Raw genomic sequence first — 27,274 nt, 5'->3', positions numbered from 1 at the left:
GTCTGCGTGGGTCCGGAAAGAAATCCAATTATCTGAGAAAGGAGCAGAATAAGGTCTGAGTAGGGTCAGTAGTAAGGTCCAAGGGCTTCAATTATAAAACTGGATATGAACAAATTCAATTGAATATCGTTCACTTCAGCGTTTAAATGAGAAATGTGCTTTTCATAAAAACCTTCTGAGTTTTGGTGTCATTTTACTTAGTTTAGGGCACAAACTTAATAGTGAAAGGAAGAGCATTTCTACTGTATACACACACACACACACACACACACACACACACACACACACACACACACACACCCACACACACACACCATGTGATGAGAACTCACAGGATCAGGACTAAACAGCTGTGTGTCCATAAGAAACCACTTGTTAGTGAGACTCATCAGTAAAAAAGCCTTCATGAGTTCAGACTGAGCCTATTCCAGAGTGATGGGCGTGTCAGGGTGAGAAGGGAAGGACATGAAGCGATGCTCCCATCATGCATAGTGTCCACTGTACAAGCCTCTGGAGACAGTGTTATGATCTGGGGTTGATCAGTTACTCATGTCTAGACTCAGTAACGTTATGGGGCAATAAAATGACGTCACCTGACCACCTGAATGTACTGAACCACCAGAGGATCACATCTATGGAGGGTTTCATCTTCACTGATGGTACGGGACATATTACAGGACTGTTCGTATTCTAGGATTCTAGAGTGTAGAAAATTTACCTAGAAAATGGTTCTGGCCTTGACTGGTGTTGGCAACTGTTTCTCTGGGGACTTGACAGTTCGATAGTTCATGACTGGAACTTCTTACAAGTCTACCTGGGTCTTCAATAACTACCTGGACTCCATATTAACATCAATTAACATCAGCTATTATAGCTGAACTGCCTCCCACCCTACACACTGTATAAATGCAGATCATTTACTGCTTTCTGTTTCACCCAAATGAGGATGGGTTCCCTGTTGAGTCTGGTTCCTCTCAAGGTTTCTTCCTATTACCATCTCAGGGAGTTTCCTTGCCACTGTGGCCCTCGGCTTGCTCACCAGGGACAAACTGACCATTTTGATTCATACAAATTCACATTTCATACAAACTTAAATAATTCTTTTGACTGTGTAAAGCTGCTTTGCGGCAATGAAAATTGCTAAAAGCGCTATACAAATAAAATTGAATTGAATTGAATTGAATAGAGTGTGAGTGGTTCTAGGAGCAGAAGTCATTTTCACACGTGACACCAGACCTTGGATGCGCTGAACTGTATAAAGTAGTCAGCATCCGTAATTAAATATACACTCACTCACTCACTCACTCACTCACTCACTCACTCACTCACACTCACTCACTCGCTCACTCACTCACTCACTCACTCACACTCACTCACTCACTCACACTCACTCACTCAATAACTCACTCACTCACCCACTCACTCACACTCACCCACTCACTCACACTCACTCACTCACTCACTCACACTCACTCACACTCACTCACTCACTCACACTCACTCACTCACACTCACTCACTCACTCACTCACTCACTCACACTCACTCACTCAATAACTCACTCACTCACACTCACTCACTCACACTCACTCACTCACACTCACTCACTCACACTCACTCACTCACTCACTCACTCACTCACACTCACTCACTCACTCAGTCACTCACTCACTCACACTCACTCACTCACTCACTCACACTCACTCACTCACTCACTCACACTCACTCACACTCACTCACACTCACACTCACTCACTCACACTCACTCACACTCACTCACTCAATAACTCACTCACCCACTCACTCACTCACACTCACTCACTCACTCACTCACACTCACTCACTCAATAACTCACTCACTCACACTCACTCACACTCACTCACTCAATAACTCACTCACACTCACTCACTCAATAACTCACTCACTCACCCACTCACTCACTCACTCACTCACTCACACTCACTCACTCACTCACACTCACTCACTCACTCACTCACTCACACTCACTCACTCAATAACTCACTCACTCACACTCACTCACTCACACTCACTCACTCACACTCACTCACTCACACTCACTCACTCACTCACACTCACTCACTCACTCACTCACTCACACTCACTCACTCACTCAGTCACTCACTCACTCACACTCACTCACTCACTCACTCACACTCACTCACTCACTCACTCACTCACACTCACTCACTCACTCAATAACTCACTCACTCACCCACTCACTCACTCACTCACACTCACTCACACTCACTCACTCACTCACTCACACTCACTCACTCACTCACACTTACTCACACTCAATAACTCACTCACTCACCCTCTCACTCACTCACACTCAATAACTCACTCACTCACCCACTCACTCACTCACTCACACTCACTCACTCACTCACTCACTCACTCACACTCACTCACTCACTCACTCACTCACACTCACTCACTCACTCACTCACACTCACTCACTCACACTCAATAACTCACTCACTCACCCACTCACTCACTCACTCACTCACTCACACTCAATAACTCACCCACTCACTCACTCACTCACTCACTCACACTCACTCACTCACTCACTCACACTCACTCACTCACACTCAATAACTCACTCACTCACACTCACTCACTCACTCACTCAATCACACTCACTCACTCACTCACTCACTCACACTCAATAACTCACTTACTCACCCACTCACTCACTCACCCACTCACTCACTTACCCACTCACTCACTCACACTCACTCACACTCACTCACACTCACTCACTCACACTCACTCACTCAATAACTCACTCACCCACTCACTCACTCACTCACTCACTCACACTCACTCACTCACTCACTCACTCACACTCACTCACTCAATAACTCACTCACTCACACTCACTCACACTCACTCACTCAATAACTCACTCACACTCACTCACTCAATAACTCACTCACTCACCCACTCACTCATTTACTCACTCACACTCACTCACTCACTCACTCAATAACTCACTCACACTCACTCACTCACTCACTCACTCACTCACACTCACTCACTCAATAACTCACTCACTCACTCACTCACACTCACTCACTCACACTCACTTACTCACTCACTCACACTCACTCACTCACTCACACTCACTCACTCAATAACTCACTCACTCACACTCACTCACACTCAGTCACTCAATAACTCACTCACACTCACTCACTCAATAACTCACTCACTCACCCACTCACTCACTCACTCACTCACACTCACTCACTCACTCACTCACTCACACTCACTCACTCACTCACTCACTCACACTCACTCACTCAATAACTCACTCACTCACTCACTCACACTCACTCACTCACTCACACTCACTCACACTCACTCACTCACTCACTCACACTCACTCACTCACTCACTCACTCACTCTCACTCACACCCACTCACACTCACTCACTCAATAACTCACTCAGTCACTCACTCACACTCACTCACTCACTCACTCACTCACACTCACTCACTCACTCACACTCACTCACACTCACTCACTCACTCACTCACTCACTAACTCACTCACTCACCCACTCACTCACTCACTCACACTCACTCACACTCACTCACTCACTCACACTCACTCACTCACTCACTCACACTCACTCACTCACTCACACTTACTCACACTCAATAACTCACTCACTCACCCTCTCACTCACTCACTCACACTCACTCACACTCAATAACTCACTCACTTACCCACTCACTCACTCACTCACACTCACACTCACTCACTCACTCACTCACTCACACTCACTCACTCACTCACTCACACTCACTCACTCACACTCAATAACTCACTCACTCACCCACTCACTCACTCACTCACTCACTCACTCACACTCACTCACTCACACTCAATAACTCACTCACTCACTCACTCACTCACACTCACTCACTCACTCACTCACACTCACTCACTCACACTCAATAACTCACTCACTCACCCACTCACTCACTCACTCACTCACTCACTCACACTCACTCACTCACACTCAATAACTCACCCACTTACTCACTCACTCACACTCACTCACTCACTCACTCACTCACTCACACTCACTCACTCACACTCAATAACTCACTCACTCACACTCACTCACTCACTCACTCACTCACTCACTCACTCACACTCACTCACTCACACTCAATAACTCACTCACTCACACTCACTCACTCACTCACTCAATCACACTCACTCACTCACTCACTCACTCACTCACTCACACTCACTCACTCACACTCAATAACTCACTTACTCACCCACTCACTCACTCACCCACTCACTCACTTACCCACTCACTCACTCACTCACTCACACTCACTCACTCACACTCAATAACTCACTCACTCACTCACCCACTCACTCACTCACTCACTCACTCACTCACACTCACTCACTCCCTCACTCACACTTACTCACTCACTCACTCACTCACACTCACTCACTCACTCACACTCACTCACTCACTCACTCACACTCACTCACTCACTCACACTCACTCACTCAATAACTCACTCACTCACTCACTCACACTCACTCACTCACTCACTCACACTCACTCACTCACTCACACTCACTCACACTCACTCACTCACTCACACTCACTCACTCACTCACACTCACTCACTCACTCACTCACTCACACTCACTCACACTCACTCAATAACTCACTTAGTCACTCACTCACTCACACTCACTCACTCACTCACTCACACTCACTCACTCACACTCACTCACTCACTCACTCACTCACACACTCACTCACTCACACTCACTCACTCACTCACACTCACTCACTCACTCACTCACTCACACTCACTCACTCACTCACACTCACTCACTCACTCACACTTACTCACACTCAATAACTCACTCACTCACCCTCTCACTCACTCACACTCACTCACTCACACTCAATAACTCACTCACTCACCCACTCACTCACTCACTCACACTCACTCACTCACTCACTCACTCACACTCACTCACTCACTCACACTCACTCACTCACTCACACTCACTCACTCACCCACTCACTCACTCACTCACACTCACTCACTCACTCACTCACTCACACTCACTCACTCACTCACACTCACTCACTCACACTCAATAACTCACTCACTCACCCACTCACTCACTCACTCACTCACTCACTCACACTCACTCACACTCAATAACTCACCCACTCACTCACTCACTCACTCACTCACTCACACTCACTCACTCACTCACTCACTCACACTCACTCACTCACACTCAATAACTCACTCACTCACACTCACTCACTCACTCACTCAATCACACTCACTCACTCACTCACTCACTCACACTCACTCACACTCAATAACTCACTCACTCACCCACTCACTCACTTACCCACTCACTCACTCACTCACTCACACTCACTCACTCACACTCAATAACTCACTCACTCACCCACTCACTCACTCACTCACTCACTCACTCACTCACTCACACTCACTCACTCCCTCACTCACTCACACTTACTCACTCACTCACTCACACTCACTCACTCAATAACTCACTCACTCACTCACTCACTAAAAATTTTTGGCTGACTTTTTGGCACTTTTTTATCAAAAAAAATAAGGAGTATCAAAACACACACAGAGGATGAATATAAAAAAAAACGAAGATCTGCCAAGGGAATGTGACAAGGTGTGGAAGCCCGAGGCCTTGATACACTGTATCTCATACACTGTGTGTGTGTGTGTGTGTGTGTGTGTGTGTGTGTGTGTGTGTGCGTGTGTGTGTGTGTGTGTGTGCGTGTATGTGTGTGTGTGTGTGTGTGTGTGTGTGTGCAGTTAGTGGACAAAGCCTTGGTGATTAACTAAAAGCAGCATGTTTGTGTATGTGCTGATCTTACGTTGCACTGAACTCCATCATCCGAACACAATGTGCCATAACAGCTCCCACATTCCCAGTTAGCTGGTTAGCTAATGTGATGCGTAGCAGACAGCTAGCAGTTTGATGGCAATAATGTAGCTGTCAGTCAAATCAGGTACGCCCCTATATAGAAAAGATTGTGTGGCTTAATATAAATTAAACTTATGACTTACGTATAAATACACAATCTGTACAGGTGTCGTGACCGAGACATTTTTTTTTTTCGTCCCAGGCTGTAAACATGTTTATTTCTGTTGTAAAGTTAGACACTTTAACATGGGGCTTTATGGGGACAGTCACTGATCTCCTTCAGATCACAACGTCGACACAAGATGTAGTCCACCCGGGTGCTTCTGCCTCCACTCTTATATGTCACCCTATGTTCCTGCCTCTTCTGGAAGAAAGTATTTACTACTTCCATTTCCATCCTCTTAGCAAAGTCCACCACCATCTGTCCTTCTACATCTGTCTCCATCCCCCCAAGCCTTCAGTCTGGAGGACTAACCAGGATTATAAACGTCTAAATAGATCCAAGATCTAGTTCAGAATTCAGATAAATTCTAAACTGGAGCTTAAGCTGTACATTACCATGTTTCTGAGTGTGTAAGCAACTCAGTGTGTGAGCGTCTTAGTGTGTGTGAGTGTCTCAGTGTGTGTGAGCGTCCCAGTGTGTGAACGTCTTTATCAACTACAACCTCTATTCACTTTTAAATAAGAGCCCCACTGGGATGAAATGTTCTCCTGCAGTGGAGCGCTGAGTCGTTCACACACTGGGACGCTCACACACACTGAGACACTCACACACACTAAGACGCTCACACACTGAGTTGCTTACACACTCAGAAACATGGTAATGTACAGCTTAAGCTCCAGTTTAGAATTTATCTGAATTCTGAACTAGATCTTGGATCTATTTAGACGTTTATAATCCTGGTTAGTCCTCCAGACTGAAGGCTTGGGGGGATGGAGACAGATGTAGAAGGACAGATGGTGGTGGACTTTGCTAAGAGGATGGAAATGGCAGTAGTAAATACTTTCTTCCAGAAGAGGCAGGAACATAGGGTGACATATAAGAGTGGAGGCAGAAGCACCCGGGTGGACTACATCTTGTGTCGACGTTGTGATCTGAAGGAGATCAGTGACTGTCCCCATAAAGCCCCATGTTAAAGTGTCTAACTTTACAACAGAAATAAACATGTTTACAGCCTGGGACGAAAAAAAAAAATGTCTCGGTCACGACACCTGTACAGATTGTGTATTTATACGTAAGTCATAAGTTTAATTTATATTAAGCCACACAATCTTTTCTATATAGGGGCGTACCTGATTTGACTGACAGCTACATTATTGCCATCAAACTGCTAGCTGTCTGCTACGCATCACATTAGCTAACCAGCTAACTGGGAATGTGGGAGCTGTTATGGCACATTGTGTTCGGATGATGGAGTTCAGTGCAACGTAAGATCAGCACATACACAAACATGCTGCTTTTAGTTAATCACCAAGGCTTTGTCCACTAACTGCACACACACACACACACACACACACACATACACTCACACACACACACACACACACGCACACACACACACACACACACACACACACACACACACAGTGTATGAGATACAGTGTATCAAGGCCTCGGGCTTCCACACCTTGTCACATTCCCTTGGCAGATCTTCGTTTTTTTTTATATTCATCCTCTGTGTGTGTTTTGATACTCCTTATTTTTTTTGATAAAAAAGTGCCAAAAAGTCAGCCAAAAATTTTTAGTGAGTGAGTGAGTGAGTGAGTTATTGAGTGAGTGAGTGTGAGTGAGTGAGTGAGTAAGTGTGAGTGAGTGAGGGAGTGAGTGAGTGTGAGTGAGTGAGTGAGTGAGTGAGTGAGTGAGTGAGTGGGTGAGTGAGTGAGTTATTGAGTGTGAGTGAGTGAGTGTGAGTGAGTGAGTGAGTGAGTGGGTAAGTGAGTGAGTGGGTGAGTGAGTGAGTTATTGAGTGTGAGTGAGTGTGAGTGAGTGAGTGAGTGAGTGAGTGTGATTGAGTGAGTGAGTGAGTGAGTGTGAGTGAGTGAGTTATTGAGTGTGAGTGAGTGAGTGTGAGTGAGTGAGTGAGTGAGTGAGTGTGAGTGAGTGAGTGAGTGAGTGAGTGTGAGTGAGTGTGGGTGAGTTATTGAGTGTGAGTGAGTGTGAGTGAGTGAGTGAGTGAGTGAGTGAGTGGGTGAGTGAGTGAGTTCCACTGCAGGAGAACATTTCATCCCAGTGGGGCTCTTATTTAAAAGTGAATAGAGGTTGTAGTTGATAAAGACGTTGCCTCTGTGTGTGTGTGTGTGTGTGTGTGTGTGTGTGTGTGTGTGTGTGTGTGTTTTCGTGCGTGCATGCGTGTGTGTGTGTGTGCGTGCGTGTGTGTGTGTGTGTGTGTATGGTTACTGGTTTATTTGTTCTTGCATCTCAGTCTCTATAAAATTTTTAATTTTAGAATTGTTGGTATTTTGGTTCATCAACTTGCAGTCCAGCACATCAGACATTGGACATAATAGTAATAATAATAATAATAATAATAATAATAATAGTAATAATAATAATAATAATAATAGTAATAATAATAATAATAATAATAATAATAATAATTATTATTATTATTATTATTATTATTGACCACAAATTGACGACAGTGTATGATTTTTAATTGACTTTTAATTATATTTCCTTGATTGAGTAATATACATGGGAATAAAATAAATCTGACCTGAAAACATCACCCTTTCTATCCGACTGCATGTCTGAATCAAAATCTGATTAAACACCAATGCAACATTTAATTTTTCTTAGAATATTTTATTTTCTATTCAGTAACATTTTATAACTTAAAAAGACACAAACACACCATTTGTGCTAAAACATGAATTAATCCAGGAGCCCTCTTCTGTGTCTGTGTTGTCTTATCACGTCCCCCACTGCTCCCAGTAAACACTTTATTAACAACTAGTCATTAATTAAAATAGTGCCAAATAATATCAGCCTTTTAAACATCCAAAAAGCACTTAAAGTGAGACTTACATAATTTATACATATATATATATAGTTATTTTAATAATAACTACATTAAATGTCTCATTTCATTAATTACTTGATGTTCCTTTAGCCATCTTGGGACTCTTAGTCAGTGATAATAATAATAACGCCCCTTTGTATGGATTCATTACATTCATTATACTTGACTGGTGTAATGTCCCTGGAACTGTCCCATAAGCACTACATTACCATAATGTGTTCCACTTTTGTAACAAACCATTAGCCGACACCAAGAACACCATCCAGAGTTTTTAAAAATGTATTCAGTAAACTTTACCCTACAGTATATCTGGAATAATGAGGTAGGCTATAATTAAACAATATCACATTCTGGGTCATGCTGTTGTACTGAATATCAGCACAGCTGTGTTTTCTGATGCGTCTGATAGGCACAGTGAAAAAAAAAACTATATCATAGCAAGACAAAATTTTTTAAATATAGTTACATTTATTACAATACAGTTTATTTACATAGTTACAAACTAAATCCAACATTAGTGACCTTATTAGTACTCACAAAGTATTCACTTTAAGTACTCTTGATTAATTACCTGAGGACAAATTGCTTTAGACCTACTTCAACCACACTGCCATCAACACTACCAAACAGCAAAAACTAGGTACAGTATACAGTATGAACCAAAGATGTTTCAAAAACAGTACAAAGGTTAAAAACCTACCTTACCAGTGGAGAAGAATCCTGCTATGGGTGGGCAGAACATACAAGAGACAGGCCAACCACAGACGCTCTCAGGCTCCCAAGTACAGGGTGCAGAGGGTCATGCTCGCCGCCAGAGACATCCCCCTAAAGACCACCTGCCGCAAACTCCCCCCCGTTACCTTGGTCCCTTCACCAACACTAAGATAGTCAATCCTTCCGCTGTTAAGCTCTTGCTCCCCTCAACTATGCGACAGATCAATCCTACGTTCCATGTGTCCAACAACCTCTCTCTCAACACAGACAAGACCAAGGAGATGATATTGGACATAAGGAAGGAGAAAGGACCTTATCGACCACTGTTAATCTGGGATCTCAAAGTGGAGAGAGTGAGCAGCTTCAAAAATATCTAGGCGTCCACATCAGTGACGACCTTACTTGGACACTACACACCACAAAGCTGGTTAAGAGGGCTCAGCAGCGGCTGTATTTCCTAGGAAGCTGAGGAAGTTTGGCATGTCTCCTTACAAACTTCTAGAGGCAAACACGATCACGAGTGGAGAAGACTAATGAAAAGATTACAAGGACTTTGCTGCCAACCCTTGCAGAGCGTTTACCACCGTAGAGTCCGCAGGAGAACTGCCTCCACTGCACAGACTGTTCTCACCACTTCCCTCAGGCCGGAGGTACAGAAGTATGAGATGCAGGACATCCAGGCTAAAGAATTCATTCGTTCCCACTGCCATCAGACTCCTAAACAACTGACAGGAGTGTGCAAACATGGTCTTTTTCAACTGTTTCCAACTACTGAGACAGATATTGGACGTTCGTTGCAGACTTTGCACAATTTGCACAAACCATTGCAGCCTTGCACACATACACTTCGGGCTTACGGTTTTTTGCACATTTGCATAATTTGCAAGTGTGCATAGTTTGCACACTTTAGCCCAATCCCAATTCTACCCCTTACCCCTACACTTAGCCCTACCCCTCCGTTTGGCGCGTTCACGTGAAGGGGTTTTTGGTTGGAGGGGTAGGGGGAAGGAGAAGGGCCAGATAGCCCTCCAAACGAAGATTTTTCGGGACCTCACTTCAAACAAAGGGCTAAGCAAAATTTTCAAGATGGCTGCTCACTCGAGCGAGCAGACCCATAAATGTAACTAATTTTTGCCATTAATAAGGATTTTTATGACAAGTTTTCATATGTATATTACCTATAGTCTTGTGTTTGTGTTTATGGTGATGTTCTGTAAAGAAACGTTTGAAAAAAAAATGCTAAAGTTTGCTAGCGGATAGCACCGATTGCACGATATTACAAAAATATATTTTTATGTCATATACACTATACTGCATGCTTCAAACAAATATGAAAGTTCAGGAGCACGGCAGTTTGCCGAGCTTTTGATAACGCATTGTTTGTTTTGCTTACGGCTATACTGTATGTGTACATGTAAATGAACGGATACGTATGATGACGTATAACAGTGTTGTAGTGGTGTCCCATTCCTTAGGGGAAATATTTTAACCCTTCCCCTTTCCACTTCGTCTCAAGGGACAAGGGGTAGGGACGAGGGGTAGGGGAAGGGGTAGAAAATAGAATTGGGATTGGGCTTATGTCTGTTTTTACAGTGTTTATACTTTTGATATTCATTTCATACTTTTGCATATTTTTCATATTCTGCCTTAATTCTATGTTGATCTTTTTTTACATATACTACCTATTCTTTTGTAAACCCATATTTATTTATTTTTATTATTTATTCTATTTTTTATGCTTATTTTCCACTTTTTAGCATATGACAATAAAACTTGAAACTTGAAACTAATAATAGTAGTATATAACAACAATATAAAGTACCCAAAGACTGATTTACAGTTCAGTAAGTACGGTACTCAGGGTACTTAACCACACAGCACGTCACACAACGCTGATAAACTAACGGCTTTATGGTTTCTCTCTTTCCTTCCATCTGCTCCTCGCACTGCTGATACGGACGTGGACGAAGGCTCAGGTTAGTAACACTCGTTCTCCTTCTGCCCTTTTCTCCTCCTTCATTCTCTCCATCCCTCTCCGTCATGCTGTCGATCGGATAACTGGAGGATCTCTTAAGCAAGTGAAGCAAATAGAGAAAAAGATGTGTAGCTGGAAAAGGAAATAGAAACAGGATGAGGAGTTGTGTTCTTGGAACATTCATTAGCATAAAGATAATGGATTTTTCTAATTTCTTTTAAAAAGTTATTAAAATATATGTCATAATCGATAACGACATGCTAACATTAGCATCGATCTGCTGGCATTCTAGCTAACATTAGGCTAACTATAACATTATGAAACTACAACTGATCTTTAATTCTAATTAACACATAACAGAGAGGGAAAGCTAGTGGTGATGTCACATGATCTTGTGAGTAGCCAATAGAATTTAAGCCCGCTCATTTCAATCCAACACAAGAGCATTAAATGAAGTGGAATAAAGAACTGAAAAGAGCAAAAGATAAAGAAATGTAAAAAAAAAATAGAGATGAAGTGAGAAAAGGGACGAGGAGAGTGAGAGTAAGGGTACGGATGGAGAATAAAGAGAGGAAAGAAGAAGTGAAAGAAAGGGACTGGGTTAGATTGAAAGGAAGAAGGATATATAAATAATTATAAAGAGTTAGAAATGTAAAGAATGGACAGATAAACATAAAAAAATGAAAGGTGTGAATGGAAAGATGAATTTAGAAATATGAGCAAAGGGAGCTGGATGGAGATGAAGTCAGAATTTATTGTGATGATGGAGAAAAAGACTAAAGAAAAGATAACAGATTAAAGTGAGATTAAAGAACAAAAAGTAGAGGAAGGGAGTAAAAAAGGATGCAGATAATGCATAGGATAGAGAGAGAGATGAAGTGAGAGAAGAAAGTGGGAGAGAGGAACGAATGGAGGGACAGATGAGATGGTTTGAGAGAGAGAGAGAGAGGGAGGGAGAGGGAGTAGACGCTGCATTTAAAGCTGAGCGATGGAGAGAACTCGTCTTCCTTTCTTCTACTCATTTATTCTGTCGTTCTTCCTCACCGATGGAGGAGACGAGTGTGTGTTTAATGCGGCCTGTGATCACCGTGTTTAAATCAGACTCTCCGGGGTCTTTACTGCGTTTATCACTCGCTCGATCATCACTCGCTCATCTCTTAAACATGGTGTTGAAAAGATTATTAGGACCCGGAGAAATACTTACAGCCAAGAGACACATCTGGAGAGAGAGAGAGAGAGAGAGAAAGAGAGAGGGAGGAAATGTTAAGGAGTGTAAGAACAAAAGAATAAGGAAGCTGAGATAAAGGAGATAAATAGAAACGCTGAGAGAATTGGAAGACAAATAGAAAAGATGGAACAAGTAAGAAAAGAAAAACGTTGGAATGAAATAAAAAGTTAATAAAAATAAAGAGGTGAGCAAAAAGGTAGAAAGGGCAGCGAAGAAAAAATGAGAAGCGAGGCGAAAGAGGTATAAACAAAGAAATGAAAGAGAAACACAAGAAAAGAGAGAAATAAAAGAATAGGAAAATTGAAAAAGAAAAAAGACAGATGTGTCACTTTCACTTGATTTTTCTATCAGTCTTTCCTCTCAGTGGAGAAGTGAGGGATGATGAAAAGATTGAGGACAGATGGAGGAGCTGGTCCTTCAGTGAAACAGATGATTTTTATTAACAGCTCACCTGCCACACCCACTTCATTACCATAGGAGATTTCTGCATATAATTTATTGATTTATTATGTAATGTTCTAAAGGTAATCTTATATATGTGTGTGTGTGTGTGTGTGTGTGTGTGTGTAGGTGTCTGAGGTTGTGCCGTGTCGCGGTGTGTGTGCAGTGTATCAGTGGGTAACAGAGTCCTGGTCCTTCTGTTCCATCAACACGGTGGATGATGGGAGTGCGTGTGGAGAGGGAGTGCAGAGCCGCAAGATCCGGTACACACACACACACACACACTTTTTACACCGAGTCAGGCCGTCACGTCCTGTATAATTACAGTTAAAGCGTCTTCACGTCAGGACTGAATTACTGTAATTAAACACGACGTCTCTGAGAGCAGCTCATCTCCTCTCAGACGTTACTATGGCAACACTCACACAGTCAAAACAGGAACAACAAGCATGTTGTTAGCTAGCTGTTAGCTAAATGACGCTCTACCAGGTTTTGATGGGTGTGTTTTAAAATGGAGAAATAAATATTAGTAATTATCTGTAAACATACTGTATGTAAGCGTATGCGTCCGTCTCTCTGTGTATCGCTCTAACCATATCTAACATAGGAAGCGAGGGTGCAGGGGGTGTGGCACCCTTTCAATGCCCCGCCCACTCAACACGAGCACGTCCATGGCCCCGCCCTATCAGCTTTCCTTTAACCACACATTTTTTTTTTCTCCTAAAAGACCATTTAAAACCTGACCTTTATATTTATACTGTATAAGCTGATTCTTATGGCATAAATATGGTTTTATTATTAGTGCTGTAGTGTGAGGGTCTCCTTTAACAACCCCTCCACACACAACAGTCGTACTGCTTTTATACTCCCGACAAATTGGGTTTAAACACATCAGACGGTGTTTTATTCAGATTTTGTTCCTTTAATCGCCACTCAAAAGCACATTTAGTTCAGGATTTAGAGTCAAACTTTAAAGCTAAGCAGGGAACACTCTCTTCATCCTGAGGCTGTTCTAGACTCAAGTCATGGCAAAGATTCCTGAAAGGACGATTGTCAAATGTAACGTTTAAAAATGTCTGCCTGCAGTCCAGCGTGCAATGAATGAGAGGTTGAGGTCTAATAATTTAAAGGTGGAAATTTATCCAATGTGAAGTGAAACCAAATGAGGACGCCTTAACTCATTTATGCTCCATTCCGTCCCCACTCATCTTATCCATTCAGACATTAATAAATCCTTTGACAGGCCCTGACTAGCCTTTGTCATGTTGGAACAGGAGGCGCCCGTCCCCAAGCTGTTCCAACAAAATTGGTAGCATAAACTTTTCCAAAATGTCTTGGTTAGCTGAAGCATTAAGAGTTCCTTTCACTGGAAGTAAGGGGCCAAGCCCAACTCCTGAAAAAAAAAAAACGCTTCCTGTTTCAACATGACGGCGCACCAGTGCACCAAGCAAGGTCCATAAAGACATGGGTGAGCGAGTTTGATGTGGAAGAACTTGAAGGCTTGCACAAAGTCCAGACCTCAACCCAATAGAACAACCTTGGGATGAATAATAGCGGAGACTGTGAGCCACGCCTTCTCGTCCCACATCAGTGTCTGACCTCACAAATGTGCTTCTGGAAGAACGGTCAAAAATTCCCATAAACACACGTCTAAACCCTGTGGAAAGCCCTCACAAAAGAGTTAAAGCTGTTATAGATGCAAAGGGGGCGGGGCCAACAACATATTAAACCCTATGGATTAAGAATTGGATGTTAATCAAGTGAAGGCAGGGGAGCCAATACTTCTGGGAGTATAGTGTGTCTCCATCTGTCTGTATGTCTAGCTGTATATCTTTCCGTCTATCATTATATATCTCCATCTGTCTGTATTTTCCCCTGTGTATATGTATACCTCTTTGTCTCTCATTATATCACTCTGCTTGTCAGTTCATCTGTCTGTCTGTCTGTCTGTCTGTCTGTAAAGCTCTTTCTTTATCTGTATATCTTTAAGTTTTTTTGAATTTACTATTTCCAAGATTAAGGGTTTAGGAGGCTCAAAACAAACCACTCTTAGAAAGAGCAGAAAAATACAGCCAGACAGATAGACAGACCGATAGACAGACAGACAGGCAAGCAGGCAGACAAATGAAACAGAAAAGCATAATCGTGAGGAACAAAACAGACAGAGGTAAACATATACAAATTAATATTTTATTGTTACTGTAGGCGAATCTGTTTCAGCAGAGTGCATTTATGCAGACGTGTCAAACAGGAAGTTGCTGAAAAATGAACACACAAAATTGCAGCCTTAGTCCACACACACACACACACAGACACACACACACACACACACACACACCAAACTTCAATTCCCTCCTTAAAAGCTTTGGTTCTGTCTGTTTCCTCCTTCCCTCTCTTCATTTCGTGCTGACTCGGACAATGAGGATAAAAGAGAAATGAAATGCGCCCCTCCTCACACATACACTAATAACACCCTTCTTCTTCTGTCTCTTTCTCTGCCTTTCTTTCTCGCCTTCTCTCTCTATCTCTTGCTCTCTCTGCAGGTGTGTGCTACGTGGCGATGGTGTTAATGGGACTCGCATTGTTAATGACTCTCTGTGTGATCAGGATGATGCTCCTGCTCAGGCTCGCACCTGCACGCTCCCGTGTCCCGAGGACTGTGTAATGTCACCCTGGAGTCACTGGACTTCCTGTCCCATGGTAACAACCCCGGTCACCTCACTGGTCACCATGAAAGTATAGATGGAACATACAGGGATGAGATGGGGACATAAGCAGGACTTCCAGGGCTGGGTTGGGAATGAAGACAGAACCTGTAGGATTGGAGCAAAGACAGACATGATCTTTGAAAATTACTTTAGATGAAGATGAAAACTGAAACTGAGGAGATGCATTGGTGTCTAAAAAAGGACCTACAAGGAAGGGATGTGGATCAAAATAAGATCTGTTCTGAGAGTGGAGATAAAGGTTGGACCTACAAGGATTGGATGAAGGTAAAGGCAGAACCTATAGTAGTGAGATAAAGAACAAATAAAGGACAAAATGGAATGTGTTAGGATAAGGGAACCTATGGACATAGGTGAGGATAGAGTAAAAAAAAACAAGGGGGAAATAAGTGAGATGGAGACGAAGTGAGCATAAGGACTGCATCTGTGGAAATGCCATAGGTAAGAATACAGGACCTTGAATAACCTAAGACAATGAAGTCTGGATGGAGACACAAGAGGATAGGGACATGACCTTTGCGGATAAGGTGAGATACATGTATGAGATAACGATCAATGAGAATGAGTTAAAGTTAGGACCAAGGTCAATGGGAAAAAGAAGGAAGATGAAGAACACACCTTTATTCGTCACATAAACCTTAGAGCACAGTTAAATGATTTTTTCTTTCCGCATCCCAGTGTGTTAGGAAGTCGGAGTCAGGCCACAGGGTGAGCCAAGCTACAGCACCATGGCAGCCAGGAAGAGCTGGGGACTGGATCACCAACTTTCTGATCAGTAACCTAGAGCCTTAACCAACTGAGCAATCAATGTCCCTGGTGTGGTGTTAAAGACGATGGGGTTGGAGATAAGACCTTCAGATAGCTATGGGTATAAAGTAGGGATTAAGATGACCACTAGAAAGCAAGGATGTGTGGTGGAGAAGGGACCTTTGAAAACATCAAGGAGTGGAATGAGGACAGGTCAGAAAATAAGACTAAGCTTGTAGTTTGGCCTAGTGAAAGCAATGAGTAGGGATAGAGACAGGACTTTTTGGGAACTTAAAGGAGTGGCATGAAAAAAGAGTCTCTTGATGGTGGGGATTGGGTTCATAACCTTTAGGGAGAATTGACCTGTTGGTAGAGTGAGGAGAGAATGGGAAGAACTTGAAGACGTGGGATGAGGACAAAGTGACTCAGGGGTGGAGACAGAATCTACAGAAATCTGGTGGAGATAAAGATATTGGCTATGGGAATTACCAGGATAGGTCTCTGCACCCATCCTGGTAATTCCCATAGCCAATATCTCCATGACAAAAGGACAAAAGGAGTCACAAGGGGATAATAAAGGCAGTTATGGAGGAAAGAAGAGAATGAAAAAGATTGAGCTTGTAGTTCTTATTTTCTCATTGGAGATAGGTGCCAAGGTTTGGGATGGAGGAATTTCTACTGTTTCCATCAAATTCTGCAGTTATATAATCAACAATGAGACATCTGTCTGTTCTGTATTATTTATCCACACCAGATTGGATTTTTCTTTTTAGACACAGAAGTAGTACTTTTACATAGACTAACTGCTAATTAGCCTTTTTTTACGAGCACGCTGACACTTTACAGCGAATTGACTCCGAGCAGCTGGGACACGGCGAAGCTCATCCTCTGTTTGTGTCTCATCACCATCCATTTGCATTTTGTCCTCGATGCGCACAACTTTCTCTGAGCACAACGTTAATTAGAATTACAAATGCTTCATTGCTGCCGGAGATTCATTTGAATTTTGATTTCGTTTCGTCTCAGATTTTGAGGATTGCTGCCGGGAAATAAAGAAAAAAGTTCAGCTCTGATTACACTGCTTTGTCAGAGATAATGTGAAATATTCATAGGCAAAGAAGCTTTTCAGACGTAATAATAGGATGAAACGTATAGCCTGAATCGAATAGCTGAGACAGTGTCTTGATGTTTATTGTATATGATAATAACACGTTGGCCCACCTGATTAAACTTCACATGCCCCAGGAATTGCCTTATAAGGAGAGGGTGGGGCTGTGCAGTTCGGTTCCGTGTCAGTTAAGATTGGATCGAGTGTCAAGGGGTCGGTTTTGATTGACTGGTCTAATTGGGATTGAATGGGATGTGTTCTGGGTGCATCTTTGATATCTTCTGAGCGACGTGGAAGCTACGTCCATCAACCGAATAAAGTATTTGTGCTAACAAGAGCGAATCCTGTAAACCATTGCTAATTGAGAACCATAGCTGCTAATTAGAAGCTAATTACAATTTTGGCTTTTCAGCTCCAGTGGTCATTTTTCAGGAGTGTGAAGAATGCTACGTGACACAAGCCAAGCGTTGATGTATGTTTTTCTGCAGTCATGGGATGTGAACTCTGTGAGGACGAGGACAAGACAGATGCTCCGCCCCCCTACCGGCCACGCCACCTGTCCCGAGACAAACAAGACGGAGCCATGCCTCTTCAACGCCAACTCTTTCGTCTACCACTACAACGTCTCTGGTAAAAACAAGCCCGCTTTCGACACAAAGCTTATCATCACAAAAATTCAAATAATAATGAATAAATAGAAGCATTTGTGAGTCTAATTAGACAAATAACTGTTCAGTATATCTAGGGAGAATTGAAACCTTGCTCCTAATGGTTTAATCTACATAATCAGCCTGACTACATAATCATTTATAAAACATTAAGAAGGTTTTCAGTTTGTTGTGAATACTGTACGTAGGAGTGTCGGATGCTTTCCAGCGAGACGGAATAAAGCTAAAGCAACAAATGAAGGAAGCGAAAGACAGCATAATGTGATCTCTAAAAAAATCCAGAAACAAAAGAAGATAAAAATGACATGTGAATGCCTCTGATTTAATGTCTTAATAGCCTTGATGCCACTAATCATCATGCAGGTAAAGTGTTTTTTTAATAGACTGGTGATATTTTTAATGCATTTCCACAGAGGTTATGCTTCACTTAAGTGCACATAAAAATGCAGCAGGACAAAGTGATTGGTTTTTATAGTCTGTCTCACAGCTGGTGTGAGTTTAAACACCGGATAGATGAATTAAAAGCTTGTGCATGACTAAAAGCTTTCGGAGTGCACAGACCTTTAGTGGCCACGACGTGTGACCCTTTTTTGTTACAGGTCAAATAATTAAGCCGGACATATTCAGTTCCGCAAAGTACTGAAGGTTCTGTTTTACCCTATAAAGTCGTTTAATCTACTGTGTCCTGAAAGGACTCGTGATCTACTTCATTTACTGTGCCATAAATACTGCTAATGATCTATTTTCTACCTAAATAAACTTTTAATAAAGGCTCTAAAAATGGCCAGAAGTTTGCTGTGTCCTAAAGTGGATAATGATCTACTGAGATCTTTCTTCCCTGAAACTTCCACTAAACCACCGTGTCCTAAAACACCTAGTGATTATTATTTTTTTTTTTACATTTTCTAAAATGCCTAATAACTAACTGATCTGTTTTATTACGTAGCCAGTAATCTACTCTAGTCTAAAGACCTATCATGGATTCAATTATAAAATAATCTACTATGCCCTAAAAATGCCTATGATCCACTGTATCATTTAAAGGCTTGTAATCTACAGTCCCAATAAACACACACACACACACACACACACACACACACACATTGTAATCCACTGTGACCTAGTGATCCAATGTGATCTAAAATTAGCATTACAGTAGTTTTTCTCTCCAGAAATAGCACAAGCCATGAGTACTGTGTGGAGGCTTTGAGACTGCCGTCTCCCCGTCTGCCGTCTCCCCGTCTGCCTTCCCAGAAGCTCTAAACCTACGTACAGGAAGTCTGTCTCCAGGTGGAGGGTTAAAAGGGGATGAGCGCCAAATAAAATCCCCCCACCGCAGTGCTGAGATCAGCTCCACACTCAGGTCGATTCCTCGGACCGTTAGAGCGCCGTGGAGTCGCCGTGTGTTGCTCTAATACCATCAAGCTCAGACCAGCCTTTTAATCTTCACCTCTTAGTGTTTAAAGTCGCTAACGCAGCGTGAGACGAGACGAGGAGCTGAAATCAGAGAACGTAAAACAGACGCAGAGAAAAGACTGATGTACTATATCAGTTTAATGTGTGCGTGTGTGTGTGTGTGTGTGTGTGTGTGCCAAGTCAAATACAATGGTGCACATACTGTATTGAGATATACAGCCATCTGTTGTTTTGGTGTAAGTGTGTGTAAATGTGTTTGTTTGTGATTGTGTGTCAGGTTTTGATGTTTGTGTTTTTTTTCCTTTGGTGTGTGTGTGTGTGTTTGTGTTTGTGTGTGTGTGTGTTCCAGGTTGGAGCAGCTGCAGGCTGAGCGAGCACGCAGTGTGTGGTGAGGGGACCAGGACTCGGCTGCTTGACTGTATGCGCAGTGACGGCAAACTGGTGGATTTGAGTGTGTGTGAAGAGGTGAGAAACACCCCCCCACACACACACACACACACACACAGCATTATGGTGTCCCAGCACCAACAGCATTACAACAGCATTACTGTTATGGTCAGGATTGCCAGATTGAGTAAATTTACCCCTTAATCAGATAAATGTTCAATCAGATCAGGCTGATGGTGTGTATCAATTAATTTATCAAATTAAAATAGTAACCATGGCAACATAAAGATCAATCATTTTCACTTTAACACTTAAAGTATATTTCACATTTTTTTAAAGTTTGAAACTAGCCCAATATCGTTTTGTTCATAGTGAGAATGTTATACATGTGTACGTCTCTTAAAGACTGTAAATGACTTGAACAGGACATACGGTACGGAGTCTAATTAACACTCACTTTTGTTCTAGCTGAGACTCTCTCAGCCCTGGACGCTCAGTGAACCCTGCCGTGTGAATTGTCCCATCAGCTGCATGCTCTCTGAATGGACACGATGGACCGAGTGCTCACACACCTGCGGAAACCAGGGTACGGATTTTAACAGCACTTTCATTATCCACTATACAGGGTTGTTAGGTTGCTGTTTTCTCAGTATTTATTATTTGTGTTCAGTCCCATATCACTACCGTCATGTTTATGTTCTTTTATCTTTATCTTCATAGTGTACTATAGGCTTGTGTATCCCCAGGGTACCATTTATAACACATCCTATGTTCTAAGCACCCTTATGTTCACAGTGTCCTATGTGTGATGGTCAAAAGGTCCCTCGGTCAAATACTCCAAAAGTCTAATATTCCTTTTGCCCTCTTTCCTGCTGTCATGCATCCCAGGATAAAGTCTAAGGTTAGGAAGGGCTGTGACATGGCAGTAAGAGAAGTTAAAAATAGATACGTCATCTATTAGTGTGTAATATACTGTACATACCTGTGATTTAATATACAGTTAGGAATTGTGGTATAATACAAAGTCAGATAACAGTTGACAACAGTATGATGCATTAATAAATCTGTCACAGAGAGGCAGGATTATAGTCTAGTTATCCTAGATAGCCTATAGGACTATAGTGATATAGTGATCTTCAAAGATACAGCGAACCCTAGTCATACAAATTTAATCTGCTCCGGAGACGAGTTTGTCACCCAAAGTTTTATAAAGCGAAGCGCATCTTCCCATGGAAAACAATGTAGATGAAAATAATCCATTAGGGCCAGCTCAAGATACTACCAGGAAATTCCAGTTTTTGCCAATAAAAACAATCAAAACATTTAGAAAAAAACATATTAGTAAAGTAAAATACAAAATAAACAGACATTAAACATCACTTAACCTTCAATTATCATTTTTAAGTTCCAGACAATCAGAACACAGTATTAACCATTATTTCTTTTTAAATTTCCACCTAAAGTGGCTCAGTTTTTTGATTGGTACCATCTCTGTTCACTTTTTTGGACTCATGGTTCTATATCCTCACGCTTTTCTCCAGTCACACAAACAAGTTTTCAACCAGAGATGCGTGAAATCTGAAGTGAACAAAAAACAGAAGTATGCATGACCGCTTGATCGCTCGAATGCCAAAACTGCTTTCCACGTCGAACCACAATCCAGCCAAGATCGAAGTTGAAAATTTAATCAAAAAGTCAAAAGAATTAAGTAACAAAGGTGTAGCTAAAGTGCACAGAAACATGGTTGTAGATGTAGCTCTTCCTTCCTAGCTTAATTACTTTTTAACCTGTATATAGAACAAAAGTCTCTACACGGCCCTGCATGGAATAATTACATTATTCCCATTGTCCTACATTTACATGGTCTTCTACTTCCCGAGACTTTGTCAAATGTGTCCCTTTCTATAATCTTATGTTCCTAGAGGTCTATGTTCTCATGGTATATGTTTGTAAGACTCTATGTACCCAGGCTGCTATACAGTAATCCAAGGTACAAACTTTATTCTAGTTTCACAAATTCCCAGAGTCCTGTGCTTTCAGGGTCCAGAGTTCCCCAACTATGTTCACACAGGCATATGTTTCCAGGAACCTCAATTCCTATTATTTTCTGACCAGGATCCTGTTTTGAAAAGGTATTGTCTGTGTCTGTATTCCCAAGCTGCTACATTATCATGTCCCCATTTTAGTAGATTTTACTAGAGGGTTACAATCCCTGAGGTTCTTACATCTCCAGGCTCCCAGAATCTTTTTTTATTTCTAAGGTCCTGACTTGATGATTCCTGTATTCCGAATGCCGTGTGTTCTGTATATCGATATCTTCTTATGGTCATTCATTACCAAGACGATTATGTGTCCACAGCTTGCTGTTTTTCAGAATGTGCACCCTAAATTCTCAATATGGCACATGAAGGGCTCCGCTGAAGGGGTCCTTATGGTCATAGTTGTGGGCAAAGAGGGCACCAAAGGCTCCACCTCAAGAAACACTCATCAAGCACAGCTACTACACTATATAAATAAGGAATCATATAAATACATTTTTCAATCTAACAGATCAGAACTTGAGACCACGGGACGGTTTCCTTCAGATCATTTCACTCTAGAAAATCAGTTCAACCCATTACCCAGAATCCAGCGGGAACCCTACTGTGATTTTCATGAGAAGTGTGAGGTTGAGTAGACTTTTTCTATGAAGCATCACATACATTCCCGGCGAGTGTGTAATGCCACTTAGAGATGCCACCTGAGGGGAAAACCATCAAATGAAAGGATAAATGAAATCTCAGGGAGAAAAGCTTGAGGTTTAGGATTCTAACCCTTTTTTATTAACCACCCAATTTAAAGAAACACCTGAGGAGAACTTCCTGTTTCTATGGTATACTGCAGGGATGGAGAGAGAAAGAGAGAGTAGCGTACAAGAAATTGGAAATAAGAGAAACATGAGGACAGAGAGAAAATAGAGATTGAGAAAGAAAGAGAAACAACAGAGAGAGACAAACAAAAAGCCGTGAAAAAAGAGAGAGACACACTCCCTTTGTCTTTCTATCTGACTCTCTTGGGGGTGTCTCTCGCTTTGTCTCTTTCCATGTGTTTCTTTGTACGTCTCTTTCCCTGTGTCTCTCTGGATTTGTCTCTCTCCATGTGTTTTTACCTGCACATTTTTCTTCCTGTATCTTTCCACCTGGCTCTCTCTGGCTTTGTTTCTCTTCCTGCGTCTCTTTTTATGTGTCTCCCTGACTTTGTCTCTTTCCTTTTGTGTCTCACTCACTGTGCCTCTCTCCTTACATTACTCGCCCTGTCTCTCTACCCAAATCTCTCTTCCTGTGTCTCCCTCCTTGACTCTCTCTCCCTGTGTCTCTCTCTCCCCCAGCGTCTTTCTTTCCCTGTGTCTCTCTCTCCATGTGTCTTTCTACCTGACTCTCTCTCTCTCCCTGTGTCTCTCTCTCCCCCAGCGTCTTTCTTTCCCTGTGTCTCTCTACTTGACTCTCTCTCCCTGTGTCTTTCTTTCCCAGCGTCTCGCTGTGGTGTCTCTGTAGATGACTCTCTTTCTTTCCCTGTGTCTCTCTGCCTGATTCTCTCTCCCACTGTCTCTCTCTCTCTCTCTCTCTCTCTGCATCTCTATCCCGCTCTGTGTCTCTTTGCCTGTGCTGTACAATTTGTGGAGTTAATGGCGTTCCAGACTCCAGTCTGCTAAAGATTAATGATGGTCAGTGAATGTTTCTAATTAGTGAAGTAAGCAGCTGAAACTGGTCCATTTGGAGCGCGGGGACGCTCTCCTGCTTGTCCAACTCTGCCAATTAGAGTATGTTATACGGCGTGAAAGCATTAACACTCCTTATTGAGGTGGAAACCTGAGCCCAATGAGTCCTCACTGACTCTGGATTATCAGCAATGCTAATAACTGTGTTATTAGTAAAAATGAATATTTATTTACTATGACTGATGAATCATTCTGTCTGGAAGAGGAAGAGGAGGAAGAGGAGGATGAGAAGGACAGCGTGGGAGTACCAGGCCAGGGATCATTAACGCATAATCCCCAACAATGATTTATAGCACAGTGTTAATAATGCAGAGGACTCGCTGAGTCGCATGCTAATGCTGCTACGTTTCCTCAAGCGGAGAAAAACCCATTACCACGAAAGGAATTGTGCCGACTCAGGAAAACGCACAACACAAGCTAAAAGTACAAAGTGGGGCAAGAAAAGCGTGGAGACGTGAGGAAAAGATGTCTGTGAGGATATGGCAGGATGAGTCTGAAATAAACCTTACAGCGTTAGTCACCTCTCACCCAGACGAAGGAGTGTTTCAGCAACTTCGCTTTCTAGCACTGTGTGTGTAGTGCAGCTGTAGGAAAATAATTAACAACATGCCGGATTCATGAAGAACAATCGAGGCCTCACTAGCTTGTTTCTAAAGTTAACAAAAATAAAGTGTTCTTTTGTCACAGAGAGAAATTGCAAAGCATAAACTCCTCTGTCCTGAATGTGTCAGGAAAAAAAAATCGGAAACTTTAAGCTCCCGTCACACTGAGCCATGTTCCCTCTACGTCCCCAAAAAATTGGAGAAATCCAGTAAGAATTTGAACAACTTGGCAGGAGTGCAGTAGACACCAGTAAGGACATAGTTGAAATGGAGCTGCAGCGTTTTATTTATTTTGACATGTTCAAAAAAAGCCTGGTGAGGACAGAGGAGGACGTGTTCGTAATAAGACGCAGGAAGAACTTAATACAGATGTAGTAACGACCACATTGACCAGTTAACGAGTTGTCGTTGGAGCGTCACTGTGTTGTTGCACTGCGTTGTTGCTCCATCAATAGAGTTCTTACAGCGCCCTCTTCAGGCTTGTGCAGGTCCATGCTACGTTGTAGAAGACGACATTAAGTTCATATTTTGCCCTTCTTTTGTGTTTTTTATGTTTATGGCATGCGTGCAGCAGGTTATCAGGGTGTCTGTCACAATGAGAGAATGTGAATTAATAAAAGAAAGGTTTTGTCTCTACATTGGCCAGAATTCGCTCTTTCAATGATATCTTTATGTTACTTACATTGTAGGACCAGAAACCAGTCAAATTTCTACCTATATGTCTTCTGTATATGTCTATCCAGCCAGATGTTGTCACAGCATCACACAGAACTCTCTGGACAGATTTTAATAAATCTTTTGCAGGACTTGTTATGTTACATGTGTCAGATTTAATAATCTACTGTAAAATAATCTCCTAATGCGCTACTGTCTCAATGTAAACAAACACCTGCACCAATAGATATTAATTAGAAAAGATAAAGTGAATATTTTTACTGGGATTAGTTCATATTTTCACTTTGGCTGAAATAACAGCGCTGAAGTGGTATAAGTGAATTTTAACACGCTGGAGTGGTTTTAAGACAAAACTTCATCTTTATCCTTTTATCTACTTTTTCCATTTCTCATCTGTGATTCACTCTCTGATTACCGAACAGGGAGTGTATTTGTCTGAGCACCAAAGAAGGACAACTTAGTGTAAACAAGGCGTAAGATACTCAACCTTACAGAATGGGATTTCTTTGTATTAATAAGTTAGACAGAGAGTTCTGCTGTACAGAGAGACACACAGACATGGACGTGGGCTTCAACCCCAAATAATAATAATAATAATAATAATAAAAATAATAATAATAATAATAATAATAATAATAATAATAATGATAATAATAATAACAATAATAATAATAATAATAATAATAATAATAATAATATCAATAAAATTAATAATAATAATATTAATAATAATATCACTGATTACATTAAAGATCGTCAGATTATTTTTAAATTTAACCTTTTTACTTTTTCTACAAACTCTTTAACTGTCAACGACGTGTACCTACGCTAGTTAGATATAAATACGAAATCTGATTCCTCACTATTTATTGTCATTTTATTCAGTATTTAAAAAAAAAACTTCACCATATTAACAATAAGCATCCAAAGTATGAGACAGAATAAACACAAACATGCTTTTTGTTTGTCTTAACACATTATATTTTTAAGTGAAGCGTGCTGTAATTACCGCTACTCCAAAGTTAACTACTTAGGAATTGGACAGGACATCTAGTACCAACTGTTACCCTCTAAAAATCTACTAGGGAAATAAGAAAGCAAGAATTAAAATGTTTATCGTGGCTCCGTAACAGTAGGGTGTGGAGGAAAATCTCGCAAAATTACTTAAAACTTAAAATGCATTTTTCAAATATATGCTTTCCCGTGCAGGTACGATGATCAGATCCCGCCGTGTCCTGCAGGAAGCTCACGGGGAAGGACGTCCGTGTCCGTCCCAGCTTTCGCAAACTAAACCGTGTCCCATCAGGCCTTGCTACAGCTGGCTGCTGGGGGGCTGGTCATCCTGCAACGTGGAGGTAAGCACTCCTTATTTCCGCCGAGGTCTAATTAAATTTATATACATCCGCGGTGGATGCATTGCTCATTCCTCTGTTTAAGCACGAGGTTAATTAGGAGTGCATCTTCATTTGCAGTAACAGACTAATAAAAATCCACCTCCACATTGTTTTTTTTTTCTCTTTTTTTCTGTGATTGACCTGGTTTGCCCTCAACAAAAAGCACACCAGGGGTAATTTTATCCTCCACCCAGCCGTAGGCACCACATCGGAGGGCATTAATTGAATTTTGTAAAAGGTGTGAACCCATGCCTTGGCAAATAACAGACCTTTGGTGACATTGAGACGTGCGTATACTTCAGACAACATCCTCATTTTAAGGAGCAGTTAAAATAAAAACGTCCTCCTTTATCCCAAGTGTGGCTGCATTTCCATCTCCCACTCACCTCCTTTTTCTTTCTTGCCCCGT

The 27,274-nt window shown here is 41.8% G+C and overlaps 1 protein-coding gene across 1 annotated transcript in view; it reads left to right on the top strand.

Moving 5' to 3' along the window:
• LOC128524381 (thrombospondin type-1 domain-containing protein 7B-like) overlaps positions 1–27,274 on the top strand; it is a 216,146-nt gene that overhangs the window by 158,225 nt on the left and 30,647 nt on the right. Inside the window, exons 16-22 of the mRNA XM_053496943.1 lie at positions 11,712–11,717; positions 13,515–13,648; positions 15,929–16,085; positions 18,455–18,596; positions 20,400–20,515; positions 20,906–21,023; positions 26,681–26,826. Of these exons, the coding sequence (XP_053352918.1) occupies positions 11,712–11,717; positions 13,515–13,648; positions 15,929–16,085; positions 18,455–18,596; positions 20,400–20,515; positions 20,906–21,023; positions 26,681–26,826 (819 nt within the window). The remainder of the gene's footprint in view (positions 1–11,711; positions 11,718–13,514; positions 13,649–15,928; positions 16,086–18,454; positions 18,597–20,399; positions 20,516–20,905; positions 21,024–26,680; positions 26,827–27,274) is intronic.

The sequence above is a fragment of the Clarias gariepinus genome, chromosome 5, assembly GCF_024256425.1.
Source record: "Clarias gariepinus isolate MV-2021 ecotype Netherlands chromosome 5, CGAR_prim_01v2, whole genome shotgun sequence".
NCBI lineage: Eukaryota > Metazoa > Chordata > Actinopteri > Siluriformes > Clariidae > Clarias > Clarias gariepinus.
Note: the sequence above shows the minus strand (reverse complement) of the source record. Positions and strands in the feature narration are given on the sequence as shown.